This window comes from Camelus ferus, chromosome 2 (assembly GCF_009834535.1).
Source record: "Camelus ferus isolate YT-003-E chromosome 2, BCGSAC_Cfer_1.0, whole genome shotgun sequence".
Taxonomy (NCBI): domain Eukaryota; kingdom Metazoa; phylum Chordata; class Mammalia; order Artiodactyla; family Camelidae; genus Camelus; species Camelus ferus.
In genome coordinates, this window is record NC_045697.1 from 104,093,191 (window position 1) to 104,108,418 (window position 15,228).

General features: G+C 39.0%; 1 protein-coding gene across 3 annotated transcripts in view; it reads right to left on the bottom strand.

Moving 5' to 3' along the window:
- TTC29 (tetratricopeptide repeat domain 29) overlaps positions 1–15,228 on the bottom strand; it is a 724,023-nt gene that overhangs the window by 147,616 nt on the left and 561,179 nt on the right. For all 3 annotated transcript variants that reach the window (XM_032464537.1, XM_032464547.1, XM_032464557.1), the window contains one exon: positions 12,808–12,993. In XM_032464537.1, the coding sequence (XP_032320428.1) occupies positions 12,808–12,993 (186 nt within the window). The remainder of the gene's footprint in view (positions 1–12,807; positions 12,994–15,228) is intronic.

Sequence of the window (15,228 nt, forward strand, 5' to 3'; positions counted from 1 at the left end):
ACAACTGAGAACTATTTCACAATTTGCTAAATCCTTATCTACCTGTTCATCCATAGGAAGGAGTTTTTTCTGACCCTTAGTGACATGCTTACAGCATCCCTTCTTGAATGTCAACTGTAGGAATCAGGAACACATAATATTAATCATGAGAGAACAATTTTCCTCTTCTAGTTCCCACCCAAGCTACTACCCTTTAAAGGGTTTCCTCATTTGTAAGCAGCAGCCCAGCCTCCGTGTGAAACAGCAGGGACAAGCAGAAAAAGCGTTCGAGCTCTTGAGACCAAAAGAATATGTATCTACTAAACACCTACTGCGCACACAAAAGTGATCCTACCACTTGGAAAGGCGGCAGGGATGTTATTCACGGAGTAAGGTCTCCCCTCTCCCAATATGTTTAATGTTCTGAATGAAAAGTAAAGAAGTTGCTAGTTTTTAAGGATTGATCTTTCAGTAGCCATTTAAGCGACCATAGAAATCAGAGCTGGAAGTGGACTCAGAGCACAGAACATCTGCTCCCACTCCTTCATTTTAGAGACAAGGAGAACAAGAGCTATAACGATTAAATAAATTACCCAGATACACATAGTTACCTAGCAAATGGCAGTGTCAAGAGAGAATCTAAGTTTATTGCCCAACCTGACGGTTTTTCCTCTGCTAGACTTCATCTCTAGCCCGATGTTCAAATGCCGTTAGGTTAAGTATGCCGACCAAGATAGTCATCCAATGTCTATTAACCATCACTAATTTAACCCTTGTGTACAAATGTGCAGGCTTCCAATTTCATCTTGATTAAAGATTGTGTCCTATATGCCTAATATCCCTGAAGATCTGGGTTTCCCTTGCTATCCGAAAAAAACCAATCAATAATTAACATTTCCCCCTACTTTTTTACATCATTAATAATGTGATTGGATCTATAATACTTCTGTAACCTTCACCATTATTTTTTACTAACTGGAAAAACTTCTATCCTTTTTAATACTTTTGAATTCAATAAAATCTTAAAAATTAGCTAGTCACCCCCTTCCCCACCCAGTTAAAAAATAAAACATTACACAAGGTAACCAATTCTTTTAGTGTGGAATGACAAATGATGCAAAATAAGTCTCTGGCCATCCCACAACATTGGTGCCCTTCTCTGGGGCCCAGGCAGCTGAGATTTTGTGTATTTGATGGGTTTTTAAATCCTCTCAACAGCGTTTACATCTCTATTAATTTTTAATAAAATGAAAGAGAAAATAAAATACCACACTAAAAACTGATATATCCTTTGCATTTCTCTTAGTTATTAAAGCTGTTTTTCTAATAAGCTGGCAAACATTATTCCATGACAAACAAGTAATTACCATGAAATTCCTATCAATTCTGATGTGGCATCTTTGATGATATTAAAATCTTTGATGACACTGTTGTATTTTAATCTTTTTTTTTTTTGAGAACTGAATACTGTGATGACAAACTTCATTTCAAATGCTGAGGCATACAAATATTCACCAAATGAAGTCATATTTATAATGGAATAGAGAATAAGGTAAAAAGCCAAAACTCTTGGAAGAGATTGTTTCCATGAGATATTAAGGACTTCTTAAAAAAATGTCCTTGTATTATTTTAGATAGTATTCAGTTGATCACCACCCACGATACACGTTCTGACTTTAAAATGAAAGAACATTACATTCTTTACATGTCAAGTCATATCACACCACCATTAGTATATTCCTTTATTTTTTTCCTGGAATAACATCTCTCTCTTCTTTTTTTTTTTAAGTTAAGAACAATCACTGACACCATATTGAATATTCTGCTGGTTTCCTGAGGCTGCCATAACAAAGAACCACAAACTGGGTGGCTTGAACAACAGAATCTATTCTCTCACAGTCCTGGAGGTCGAAGTCCAAAATCAAGGTGTGGGTTGACAGGCTGCTCCTTGGCTTGTAGTTGGTGTTCTCCCTATGTCTTCACATCATCTTCCCTCGGTATATGTCTATCTTTATGCCCAAATGTCCCCTTAGGTAAGGACATCAGTCATACTGGATTAGGGCCCACCCTAAAAACCTCATCTTAACTTGATCATCTGCAAAAACCCTATTTCCAAATAAGGTCACATTCACCGGTCCTGGAGATTAAGAATTCAGTATCTTTTGGGGGGAGGATCTACAATTTAACCCATAACAAATATGATTGAAAACTTTCTCTCAAATGATAAAGTAAAAAGTACCAGCATCATATACAATACTTGTCCTGTCTTAGCTGTGTAGTTGCTAAGCGCTGTCAGCACTAACCCTGGAGAAGCAAAGCAAAGCGGTGCAGCATGTGTGACTCCAAGGTAAGAGACCACCAGGTGGATGGAGAATGACTTACCCACCAAGCACAGAGGTAACTAGAATCCCAGACACAGTTCCAAGTGAGGTGCCTGGGGGAGCTCAAGTCTGAGGCAAATCTGAGCGCAAAGCAGAGAGGAGACAGGGTGGAGTTTGGAGGTTTCCTCTACTTTCTGAAGGATCTGTTGAGAGAGGCATCCAACAAAGGATGGGTTCTCATGGTCTAGCAGATGATGGATGTGCAAATATGGAGTATACATAGAGAGATACAGAGGGAAACTGAGAGGAAAGACACCAGACTGATGATAGCAATGATGAAAACGGTCTTAGAAGCTTATCAGGCAAACTTTGGGATGGATGGATGGAGCAGAGCCAGAAACTCTACCCTAAAATGTGTTGAGGCTCAACTGTGTGTCCTGATAATTCTAAATCGTGCTGCCAGTAATTTTTTATAACAACAACCAAAGTTTTTAAATGGTTTATTTTATTTTTTTTACGTATAATGATGATTTGCTATTAGTCATTTTAAAAAATATTACTCATCTGAATTCCAATGTGCTTTGTAGGCAGGAGAGAAAGGCTGTGGAACTTCAGGTAGCAGATGACCCTCAGCCTATTTGACTTTGACTGCAGCCCATAATCAGTAATGGTATTATTATTACTGCTTTGGGGGCAGGAGGTGTGTTTGTGTGTGTGTTTGTGTGTGTGGGTGTGTGTTGAGATCTCAGTATTCTCATGAGCATGCTGTCTAAGTCAATATAAACAATCATATTTGCTGCTGTGAGAAAACAGGTTGAGAACGGCAACCATCTGCAGAGCATAAAGACCCTAAGTCTGGGGCAGCTGGAAGATAAAAATAAAAGGATATAGAAGCCAGGGGGGTGGGTATATAGCTCAGTGGTAGAGCGCATGCTTGGCATGTAGGAGGTCCTGAGTTCAATTCCCAGTACCTTCATTAAAAAAGAAAAGGATACAAAAGCCCATGAATATTAGGTGGTGAGCAATGGGTCCAGGGTTTTCTTATTTAGTAGATACACTGACATGGTTTGAAGCCACCAAATGTCCCTACAGGCAAAGCAATACTGCCGCACAGAGCACGAGCATCTGTGTGCTCAGGATGGGGATGGGACAGGCAGCACATCTACCTAAAGCTGCTCTTCAGCAAGGGAAGCCGGTTCTGGGGATGTCCACGGATACTGAGATGCTTCTAGTTGTATGAATGACCTGAGATAATAGTTCAAGTGGGACTGGGCGACAGAGATACTTTCAGGATAGATTACCTTCAGGGATGGCACATCAGACATCCCTGACTTCTCAGATAAGGCATCTAAAGAATCTGTTAAATCTGTTAAACACTTTCATTTGACAAGTTTCTGAGGTGTCTGTGAGCAGTTTTCAGTGCTGACAACCACATCTCCTACATCTGTGCTTGTGATTCTTTGCTTTCATGGTTGGTTCTCCGTCCACACTGAGTTACTGAGTTAGCCGGGTGGGAACTTCCAAGAGACTTCAGTGAGGGGGATTAGGAGTCCAGAACTGAGTCAGAGAGCTCAAGTTTTGGATCCCAGCTCCAAGACCCATGATCGGTAGTGACCAGTGACCAGCCTTTCAGTATCTAGGCAGCTACGATGAATTCTGGGAGATAATAGAGTTTGATCTGAACAAATAGAAGCTCTGCTCCCCAACTAGCCTTAGTGATTAATTATGATCTGTCTTATTGTGTTTTTTCTGAAGTGGTTCTGAACTTGGAGCAGGAAGAAGATATTTATCTTTAACTAAATCTTACCGTTTTTCTTTGTTCTCTGTTCAATTGTATTTATGTTTTGAATATCTTCCCCATTTAAGATCAAAATATATACCTATAGTTTCTATGTTTATATAGTTTATTTTTAAATGTTTCTCATAAAATTTAATTTTAAAATAAGATACAAAAGTAATTAATTAATATTACTATAAAATGTTTGGAAAATCATAAAGAGAAAAATTTAAATCACACTATTTTTCTACTTTGTATCTTCTATTTCCAAAACTATTGATATTTTTGTATTCTTGACTTTATATTTAATCAGTTTCAGTGTATACTATCAGTTCTTTTATATGAAGGCTTTCCTCTTCTTAAAATTTTTAATTTTGATTTATCTCTTACTGGGTTCCAGAATATGGGATACACGGAAACTACATTCATTGTGAACTTTCTGAGTCTTGCATATGTAAGACTATCTTCCTGTTGCTACTGCAGGAGTTACTTCTGTAGCATATTCTCAATTCTCAGCTCTATAGCATTCCACTCTCTTTCCCCTACCCTCAAACTCCATGAACTCTACTTCTTTTTGTTTTATGGTATTCATTGTTGCAAAAGAGAAAAAAAAAAATGAGTCCCATCTGATTTTTGTCCCAATGCAGGCAATCTGTGTATTCTCTTTGGATGCAGGTGGGAGTGTGTCTTAATCTGAGTCATTCAAAAAGTTCCCAAAAACTTACTTAGTTATGAATCTTCCCTTATTATTTTTGACTGACACATGAAGAGCTATTTCAGTCTGCCTATTCAGATCTTTTTAGGGTCTAGAAAGGTTTCTTTTCTTTCCTTTTCTTTTAACTTTTCAAAAATGAAGTATAGTCAGCTCATACTTAATGGTGAAAAGCTGAAAGCATTTCCTCTAAGATCAGGAACAAGACAAGGATGCCCACTCTCACCGCTTTTATTCAACATAGCTTTGGAAGTCCTAGCCACAGCAATCAGAGAAGAAAAAGAAATAAAAGGAATCCAAATTGGAAAAGAAGAAGTAAAACCTATTATGAAAAAGAGTATGAAAAAGAAAGCTTTCTTACAGTGTCTTTGGTTATTGCTTTCATTTCAGTTATTGCCAATTCTACTTCAGAAACTTTCATTGTTTTCATTTCTGAATCTTTCCCCTACATTTTGAGAAAATGTTTCAAATTCGTCTTCAACACCATCGAGTCAACATTTCATTGTACCAATCCTGCTCTTTACTTTTTCTACTCTGTATTTTAATTCTACCAACATATTTTATTGAAAGCCTTCCTTCTTTCATCTGGGGTGCATGGCCATCTCACCTGGTTCTGTCCTTAAGCTTTTCTATCATCTACTTGTATTTTTCTGAAGAAACTAAGAATTTTTCTAAAATTATCATATTCATAAATTTGTTCCTCAGATTAATGCTTTGTTTGCCTTGCATTTTCTACATCCCTCAATTAAGAGCAGTCTATTTAGTCCCAGTATTTATAGGCAAGTTGGGTAGACAGTCAGCCCTTGGCTCTGCTCGCTGGCTATGTGGAGCTGGTAGGATCCTCCTCCAGTTGGAGGACAGCTGGTAGGCACAGCACCTCACTCAATGCCAGTGTCTAGCAGGCATTCTTCTAGGACTGAGATTTGCTCTTCTCTTACTTTAACTGATTGGTTCTCTTCTACTTTGAACTGCTGTTTATCTAGTCTTTGGTGGTAGAGCTCATTTTGAAGCTTACAGTCTTGATCATGGTTCTATCTTTGTCCTAGTTCTTAAAGGACAGCACTTCTGTGTCCATAATCTGACCCTAGTCTCTTTATGTTAAAAGCACTCTTTACCTAGAACTTAAAGATTTAAGAGGTCAGGGTTCACTTGTTCAAGACTGATATCCTGCAGGCTGGTTTCCTGGAAAAGAAGGTGGACTCTAGCAAAGTTCCAAGGAAAACAGTTAGGCTCAGTAATTTTAGGGCAATCATTCCTGACCTATTGCAAAGGCTTAGACCCTAGAGTTCCTCTCTCCTGACACTGGAAAGGTTGGTACCCCCTAAGTTGTGAATGCCTACGGGGCAAATCTTGCTATATGTGTGCCATATCCTATGACTGCAACCACAAGGCAGAGACCTCAGCCCCTGTCCCTCCCCTTCCTCCCCTACATGCAGATCACAGAATGGGAGGGGCTGGCTGATTCTACATCAAGTAATGAATGCTAAGGTGGCAGGATAGAGCTTATATCAAGGCTCTGCAACATCACATAGCTATTGTGTCTGGCCCCCAATCACACCAGGAGTGTGACAATACTTCCCTAAACATACAGCATCCAATGAAAGGGCAATGGGAGACCAGCACACCTGCTACTGCTCCTGTCTCTGTGAGTTTTCTCAGAGCAGCATTGCTCCAGCAGGCCTGCTGTGAGAGCTGCTGACCAATTACTTTGTTAGCATGGCAGTTGTCCCAGTAAACTGGGAGTCTGTCCAGGCCCATAACATATCCTTCTGGAAGCAAGTCAGGGAACTGGAAATAGATCAAAGACCAAGACTGGAGCAGGAAGAGTCTGCTGGTGATGTTGTGACCAGCCTTCAGGATGTCTGGTTAGTGATCATTAGCAGGAACTAGCCTTGAAGAAATTCTTAATCTTATGGGCCTAAGACTCTTAGTGACAGAATTCCTTTTTTGTGTGTGATATTAAAGGGAGTTGCCTAAGATGAGGTGGACACTTCACTAAAAGGGAAGTTGAACTACTGCCCCTCATAAAATTCATGCATAAAAAGAGGAAAGAGGACATCTTTCCCATGATCACTAAAAATGGGTGGAGAATGTAGGAAAGAACCGACCATCAGCAAGACAGGATAAGTGGACTTCCAAATTCTATTTCTGTCCATGAGATCAAGATGGTAAAGGGGACAGTCCTTACAATGGTGGCCTCCTCCACAAATCTGTTACTGGATCTTCCTGTCATGATTGGATGCACTGAAGAAAAGGGGAGCCATTCCAGTGCGTCTTCACAGCATTCCCTTGCTCTTGGCTCCTCTCAGCTCCCAGAGAACCACACTGAGATACACCATCTAGAATCTGCCCAATGAACTGACTGTCAACAATAAATTCTAGGCCCTGAACTGAGCATGTCGACTAGGACATCTCTTCTTCAGAAGTTCCCCAGTCACTGGGAGAACTTGGGATCAATGCTGTAGACCTGGGCTAGCCTTTACTCAATTCCTGTGCTAAAGTCACAGATAAAGGCATTCTGAGCTGGAAGATGTGTACTTCCTGAGCTGTTCCTACAATGATCTTCCCCTGCCCATCTTCAGAGAACATGATCAGCACCTGGGATCACCTCCCAAAGTCTATTTCTAATCATCCACCTGGTCTCCCATAGCAAGGTCTGGACTCAGAGCCCGTATGGGTTGAAATGGAATGCATTATTGACAGAATGAGAGATAATGCTTAGAAGCCATCTCTCTTTGAATTGAGGGAGAAGAGAAAGGACAAAAATGAAGAAAGAAATCAAGGGTCACCTTGACCAATACTAATCCCTCCAGGCTCACCCTCCAGAAAACAGACTCACCTCTACACAGTTCCATGTAAATCAGCTAGTCTCAGTGCTAAGGCCATTAATTTGGTCAAAGGCAAGGCTTGGACTCAGATCCTGAATCAACGGAGTGGGGGAGAGGATGGGTGCTGGTGCTTACTCAACTATGAATGCTAATGTGGTCAACCATGGTCAACCCCACCACTGGTTTGCTCCCCATGAATAAAGCTGCAACTTCAAGGCTTAGACCCTAGTGCCAACCTGGCCAGAGAGGGTGAAAGTTAAGGTTCTGCCCCATCATCTTGTTATTGTTGCTCTGGCCCCAGATGGTACTTGGGGAGACACCAGTGCTTCCCTAATCTTGTCTCTTAAAAAGCCCTCTCTGTCACAGGGTCTGACATCTGGCCCTACTAGACCTCTTTGTGCTGCTCCAGAATTCATGGGTACATATCCTATGGACCCAGTGTCTGAAAGCTTTCTACAGTGCTCCTCAGATGTGGTGTGAATGCTGCCTTTTCATTAGTCCTTCCAAATAGGTCACAATTCTTAAAGAAGATACAGCTACTGATTTGCTACAAGTGTCTGTCAGACCATGACTACTCCATGCCTGCTATCCCAGCTGTAATCTGAAGATATGTGACCTGAAGAACGAGACTAACAGCACTGAGTCAGTGGAAAACAGGCCACATTGTATATCTGAGCTCCATCTTTAGCAGCAGTGGGGACTAGAACCTGTACTCGACTCTGACCAGGGGGCTCTGGTCACATATGTGCTCATGGGCTGAACATTGGCCCTGAGTGCACCCAGGTGCCCAGTCCCTATGACTATGGTTTCTGCTCATGTTCATTTGCTCTGCAGTTCCCTGAGGGTGCTGGAGCCATGCCCTGGACCACAGCCTGCCCTTTGTCATCTGCTGGCTGGTATCCTACTTTAACCTGAATGGACATCCCTGGAACTAGGATGCTGCCACCAGCCCCTGACACAGCTGCCGCCTGGCTGTTGCTATGGGGCCTCCATATGTGGGTCTTGTCTGGACCAATCAGAGCAGTTATGCGGAAGCTACAACACCATCACCTCAGGGGTAACCCCATGTTCAGGGAAGTCCTCACTGCACTCTGGCCACATATTTTAAGTAGCCCTAGTTTACCCTCCTCATGAAAATTCTACCCCAGATTAAAAAAGCTGCACAGACAATTTTCACCACTGCTAGGTACATCAAACACTCAGAGTCAATCTCTAGAACTTTCATCAACACCAAATCAGTCATTTCATCCATCCGGCAATAAAGCATGGTTCTTGTGGCCAATGAACTGATTAAGGGCGCAGAAACATAGTTTGGCTCTTTCAAAAAGCAATTGCAAAACAAAATAACACAATCTAACTTGAAAATTGTTTCAGAGCCAAAACATTCTTTTATTATGGAATATGGGTGCATTTGATCATGCTAGAGGGTGGGGCACCTAAATGTGAGCAAGCCATTGACCCGTGAAGGTGACCTCACAGCGGCCCCACCCTGATCACATGTCCCAAACTCCTCCTCACTCTCTCTGCCACTAAAATGACACAGTGCCATGGTTACTAATCGTGTTAGTGGCCATTAAGTGCTCCGGTATTTGCTGAGTGAGTGAATAGATAGATGAATGAATAAATAAGTAAGTAAAGAAAGCAATGAGTAAATCCTCCAATAGAAATACATACAGAGATTTTAAAAGATCAGAAGGAGAGGGAAATTGAGAGTTGTTGTTTAATGCGTATTGAGTTCCAATTTTGCAAGAAGAAAAGGTTCTGGCGACCAGTTGCATGACAGTATGAATATACTTAACACTACTGAACTGTACGCTTACAAAGAGTTAGGATGGTAAATTCTGTTATGCACTTTTCACTGCAATAAGTTTTTAAAAGATCAAATCAAATTTAAAAAATCAGAAATAAAATTTATAGAAAAACTCGGAATACAGCTATGATCACTATCCGAATCTCACTGGAGCCACTCTTAAATTTTCATCAATGTACTCTGGCTGCTTCAGCCCTAATTTTTTAAAATTATATTATTCCTTATTTCTTTCATGACTTATTTTTTTGGAGTCAGTAATTGACAGTTCCATTATCATTATAATTGGAGAATTTGATGGTTCCAATTATAAAAACAAACAAAAACAACTCTTACTCTTTTCAGTTGGAGGATGGTCCTATAGTAGAGAAAAAGTACTAAATTGTATTGTAGTATATAATTTTCATAATTAGCACGTCATGAAATTAAAGTAATTCTTGGTTTGCCTAGAGCAATGCCTATCAGCACAGACTCTGAACCCAGATGACTAGTTAATACTAGCCCCACCACTAACCAGCTTAATTTCTTTGTGCCACAGTTTCCTCACCTTCAAAATGAAGTCAGTAATTCCTAAAAGCTGAAAAAAAATTTTACTTCACCCAGAATCAAGAATAATAATTTTTAAAAGCCTAAGCAAGGATATGACTTGCAATTCTACTTAAGCAAGAATTTATTCCATTTTTACAAGCTGAAAAACAAAACTCTACTTTCAACAATGGACTAAAAGTTTTATCAAGTAACTTCTCAAATCATTGTTAAGTCATAACTCTTCAGTACATAATTTGGTAATCACCTATGACCCTCACATTAAAAATAATCACTGTTGGTATATGACACATACCAAATATAATTCTGTTTTACATTGTGTTTTGTATCTTACTACGTAATGTATCATGAGCATTTTGTCAAAGCAATATATGTTGAGATTTCCTGTACAATTTAGAATGAAATCCAAAGCCCTCAGCTTGGCCCACAAACCCCAGTGTGATCGCAAGCCTCCTGGTCTAAACTCAGCTCCTCTCCTTTCACCTCCAGCCTTCCTCACTGAGCTCACAAGTGGGCCTTGCAGGTTCTTGAGCCTGCTCAGCATGCATTTGCCTCAGGGCCTTTGCACTTCCTAAGTCCTCTCTCTAGAAACTCTTACACCAGATTTTTACAAGGCTCACTCACTCACTTCATTCACCTTCTAACAGGTGAAGAGATTCTGTAAAGTAGTGTGAATGAAAAATACTGCAAACCATATCAGTAAACAAAGAATGCTGAAGCCATCAAGTCATTAGCGGCTGCCACCACCCCTGAGTGAAAACACGCCTGCAGCCTGGCCTCTGCAGCCACTCACAATGGTGCACTCTGAGGGCACTCAGAATAAGAAAGAACAGGATACTGGCCCTAGATAGCTAGGTGCTTGTCAAAGGAGTGAATTCAATGAGCCCAAATGTTTGCTTCCTCTCATACATAGAAAAGCGCTAAATTCTTAAACTTGAGATGTCTGGTTTTCTTTAGTTAACAAGTAATCTTTTAATGTTCCAACTACCTGGTCTTTGCTGTAAAGCTTCTATATATCCTAGCTCCTCCCCTACCTCTTCAGAGCAGTCCCTCAGAGCGATCTGAGAGGCTGTCATCCCGGGCTGAGTCCTTAGAATTGTCCACCGAATGAAACATAACTCTCAACTTTTAGGTTGTGCATTTATTTCAGTCGACTGTAGCAACCACTACATACCCCTTTACCCTGCTTTATTTTTCATCTGAGCACTCACCACTACTTAACATGTTACATAGCTATTAGTGGTTAAGGCCTGTTCTTTCCAGTAGAATGTTAGTGACATGAGAGCAAAGATTTTGTCTGTCTTGTTAACTGTTATATCCCCAGGAACTAGGTTCTAAACAAATATTTGTTGAATGAATGACTTTTGCTCTGATTTGTCATTCATGACAGCACAGAACTCTGCTGCATGAATTTGCTTAATGCATTTAACTAATCTCCTATTTTGAGATATCATAAATTGTATCGCCATGGCTATGTTTAAATACATTCCCTTCGATGCTTCTGGACTGTCCCTTCAGGGTTAAATTAGTGCAGCTGCCTCCTAACCATCCCCCCTTCTTCTTTTTCCTTCTCCCCCAGGACGCATCACAACCAGACTCACAGCATCTTTTCCTTAGACTGAAGGTATGGAAGCCCAAACTCTGAATGGTGGCATGTTCCCAGTTTGCCTTTCCATACTCAGTTCCCATCACTGCTCAGAAATAAACTTTCCACTTTAAATAGGCTGCATTTCCTTAATGCAATGAACTGTTAGTTTCTGTAATTACGCTTTAGTGTATGTAGGTCCCTCTTACAGAACGTATTCCTGTTTCTTTACTTGCCTGAATTCCACCCGTCTTCCCAGGCCACCACCAGTGCTTACTGACTCCATCACGCCTTCCTTGCATCTAGTCTGTGTGGTCTCTCCCTTCCTTGAATTGCTCTGCTCTTCCTGCATCTCACTCAAGACAGCCCCTGACTATCGACCAAGTTCCAGCTCCTACCACGCTGTAGATTACAATGTGCAATATCCTGAAGTACAGAAACCTTTTCCCCCTCTTTCTCAAAGTCCTATGCAGTTCTAGCCACAAAATAATAAACATTCTCTAATTTAACTCTTTTGCCAAAATCAAAACTCTTGTGGAAAATGAGACAGTGTTTCAAGGGAAGAAACAGAATTATTCATAATCAAATATTTTCATCTTCCCATATATTTTATTTGAATGCTCTCTACCCAGTATCCTTACATAAATAATTTTAATTCTTAAAATTCCAACTTTTATTAAGCCACCATATAAAACACGTTGCTGATGAAATTTCTGTTGTTGTTTCACACTTTGGCTTGTCTTAAGATAACATAATTAAGTATGATATTATTTTTAAAGGAACATTTCCTTCAGAAATTATTATAAAATCAGAATAGGGTGGTATTGAGTTATATAGGTTATAGATATCATAGGACTTGGGACGCTAGCAAAATCAAGAAGTCTGCCTTTCCTTGTTCCCATTTTTGTACGTGAGAAATTAAGCTAAAATGGACAAAGAGGTTTTTAAGAAAGGAAAAACAATTCAAAAGGCTGCAGCACCTATGTAGATGAAGGATGTGTGGAGGGCTGAGGGAAGATGCTTTCTCTCCGTGATGACACGGCTGGGAACTCTAGGCTAAGCGCTCGGCAGAGGTATGACTCCAAAAATACCCAAGGTGAGTCCAAAACCACACCCCTTTGCTTTCTCATCTCAGTAACTTACATTCTCATACTAAGCCTCAGGTCTTTCTCTCGATCCCCATGTGCTTCCTGGTTGCCTGGACTCGGGATCCTTTAAAACACCCTGGGCAGCGGGGCAAAGAGCCACTCACCCTCTTCCTCGAAGAGAAGTCCCATGTGTGCGTGCGCCTCGGCTTCCTTCTTCCCGCCGTCAATTTTGATGAGTTGAGCGATCTTTAAACACCGTTCATAGAAGTGGTTTCTTACCCACTTGTCTTCAGAATTATTGAAGTAACAGGCCAGAGCATACAAGTTATTATAGACGTCTTCAAAGTATTCTTCAAAGAGAGAAAAACGTTATAAAATGCATTAGAAAAATGTCTGATGGCACATCCCCTCAAAGGGCAAACCAATACTGTCACATTTATTTTCCATTTTCCCTTAAAAGTATGATTAACTTTTTAAAATGGAAATGCAAAAATTAAATTCATGAGTTTTCACTATTAAAAATATATAAATTAAAGGATGTGCACATGAGAAAAGCAACAAAAATCTTTCTGAAAAATTAGAACGTGTTAGAAATTGACATACTCTTTGGTTGAAACATTGGTCTTTTATAAGACAAAAAGCAAAAACCATATCAGCAATGTGCTCAGTTCCTTTGGAAGAAATGAGTATGTGGTGTCATCAAGTACTTTTTTCCACTGAAGATTTGAAAAGTATTTAGAGATTCCAGAGAAAGTAATGTTTATTAACCATGGCAAAAAGATAAATGAAGAAAGCAGATAGAATCTGAAAATGGGGTGGGGGGAAGCATGCATGCAGCTTATAGATACAAGGAAGGATAATCAGGATGATCTGATAAGCTCATACACTTTCTAGTGCTCTTTCTGGCAATACAAGTTACTAGCAATGTTAAGGAAAAATGGATTTCTATGCTTATCTTTTCTGTGAAAATACATCAACACTAGTAATCCCTCTCACTCAGACAGTTGCTGGCTTATTTAACCCCTCTTTTTATTCCTAAAGTGGCATGTAACCTATTTGTACACAAAAAAAGTGTCAATATATTGTGAATCAGTCTTATAACGTTCACTGCAATCAGTCATAAACAAAAATGTATGTGTGTTAAACTATGCCTCACTCTTATAAACTTCACTCTATTGGTGAATATGAACAAATTCATAATCTTTTTTTTTTTTTTTTTTTTTTTGCGTTTGTGCTGAAAGCACAGTTGTAAATGTGTAGTAGCCTCTGGATTACCCTTCCAAAGATTTTTGTTTGTTTGTAACAATCATTATCTGTTAGAATTCACTGATTTTAATTTTTCACTACTATCAGAAGAGTCAACCTATATATTCCTGAAAGAATTACAATTATGAAAAGCATTTATATATTGCCCACTAGTACTTCTAGAAGATTAAAATATAAAGACTCAGAAAAAATGAAGTCACGCTGAGTATAACAAAAGTTAACTTTAAAGAACTGTATATAAGTCACTCCAGTGTTTCAAAAGAAATTCCTAAAACCTGTGTCATTCCTTTACAAACACTGCTTCATAATTCCATGGGAAATTAAGATTTATCTCAAAATAAGTTTAATATCTAAAAATTAAAGTTTAAAAAATTCTCCCTATCTCCCATTTTTGAAGAAGCTGGGGATTCTGGAGAGCCATTCTGCTTTTAAGGTTATTCACAATAGGCAATAGCTTCAGTGAAAAGTGGAGGGTACCCTGACTTACTTACTTGAAACAAATACTCTCATTTCAGAACTGACTTCTCCTATGCTTTATCTCTCCATTCTGAACCTTCTGCCTAATATGAATAGAGCATTAACATCTGTTTTGTAACATTTTATATTTATTCTTTCTCATATTTAGTGATTAGAGTAGTGATTTTTTTAAAGCCTGTAAATAAAACATTTTGTATCTTCCATTTTAAAAAGTTATATAAAGATTTTTAAAAATATATATATACAATCCTGAAATAATTTTTCTGCTTTTCAGTAATTAAACCTTAAGAGAAAAACATTTCCAAAATTTCATAAGCCAAGTTTGCGGTTTTGTTTAGAATGAGGTACATAAACTATTTAGATTATATATTTAAAGACTACTTGTCAGCTAAGCTATTTTTCTATAGAAGAATTGAATGTTTCTTCAGAGTATTAAGTATAACGGAATATACTCAAGTTTTGAATCTCTGGATAATCCAAATATATGGCTTGTACCCTTTCTATTCTAAGCAGCCTTTTCTCCTTGTTTGTGGAACATTTCACTTCCTTGATTTGTCAGCAGGTATGTTTATAAGATGAAAATAAATTTTACTGTTGATTTATTATTTAAATAAGTATTCATTATGCTACCTAAAAAGGAGATCTTATGATGAAATAAATTTGGAAAATACTCCACTAATTTCCCTCTTTCAGTGAACCACACAATACTATTAGCATATTAAAGGCTCTGATAAGTCCTGCAATAAACCAACCTGCTTAATGTCAATGTTAATTCAGCTGGTTGTTTCTCAAACTTATTTCACCAGACAATTATTTTTGTTTTCCTTTACATAAAACGTATA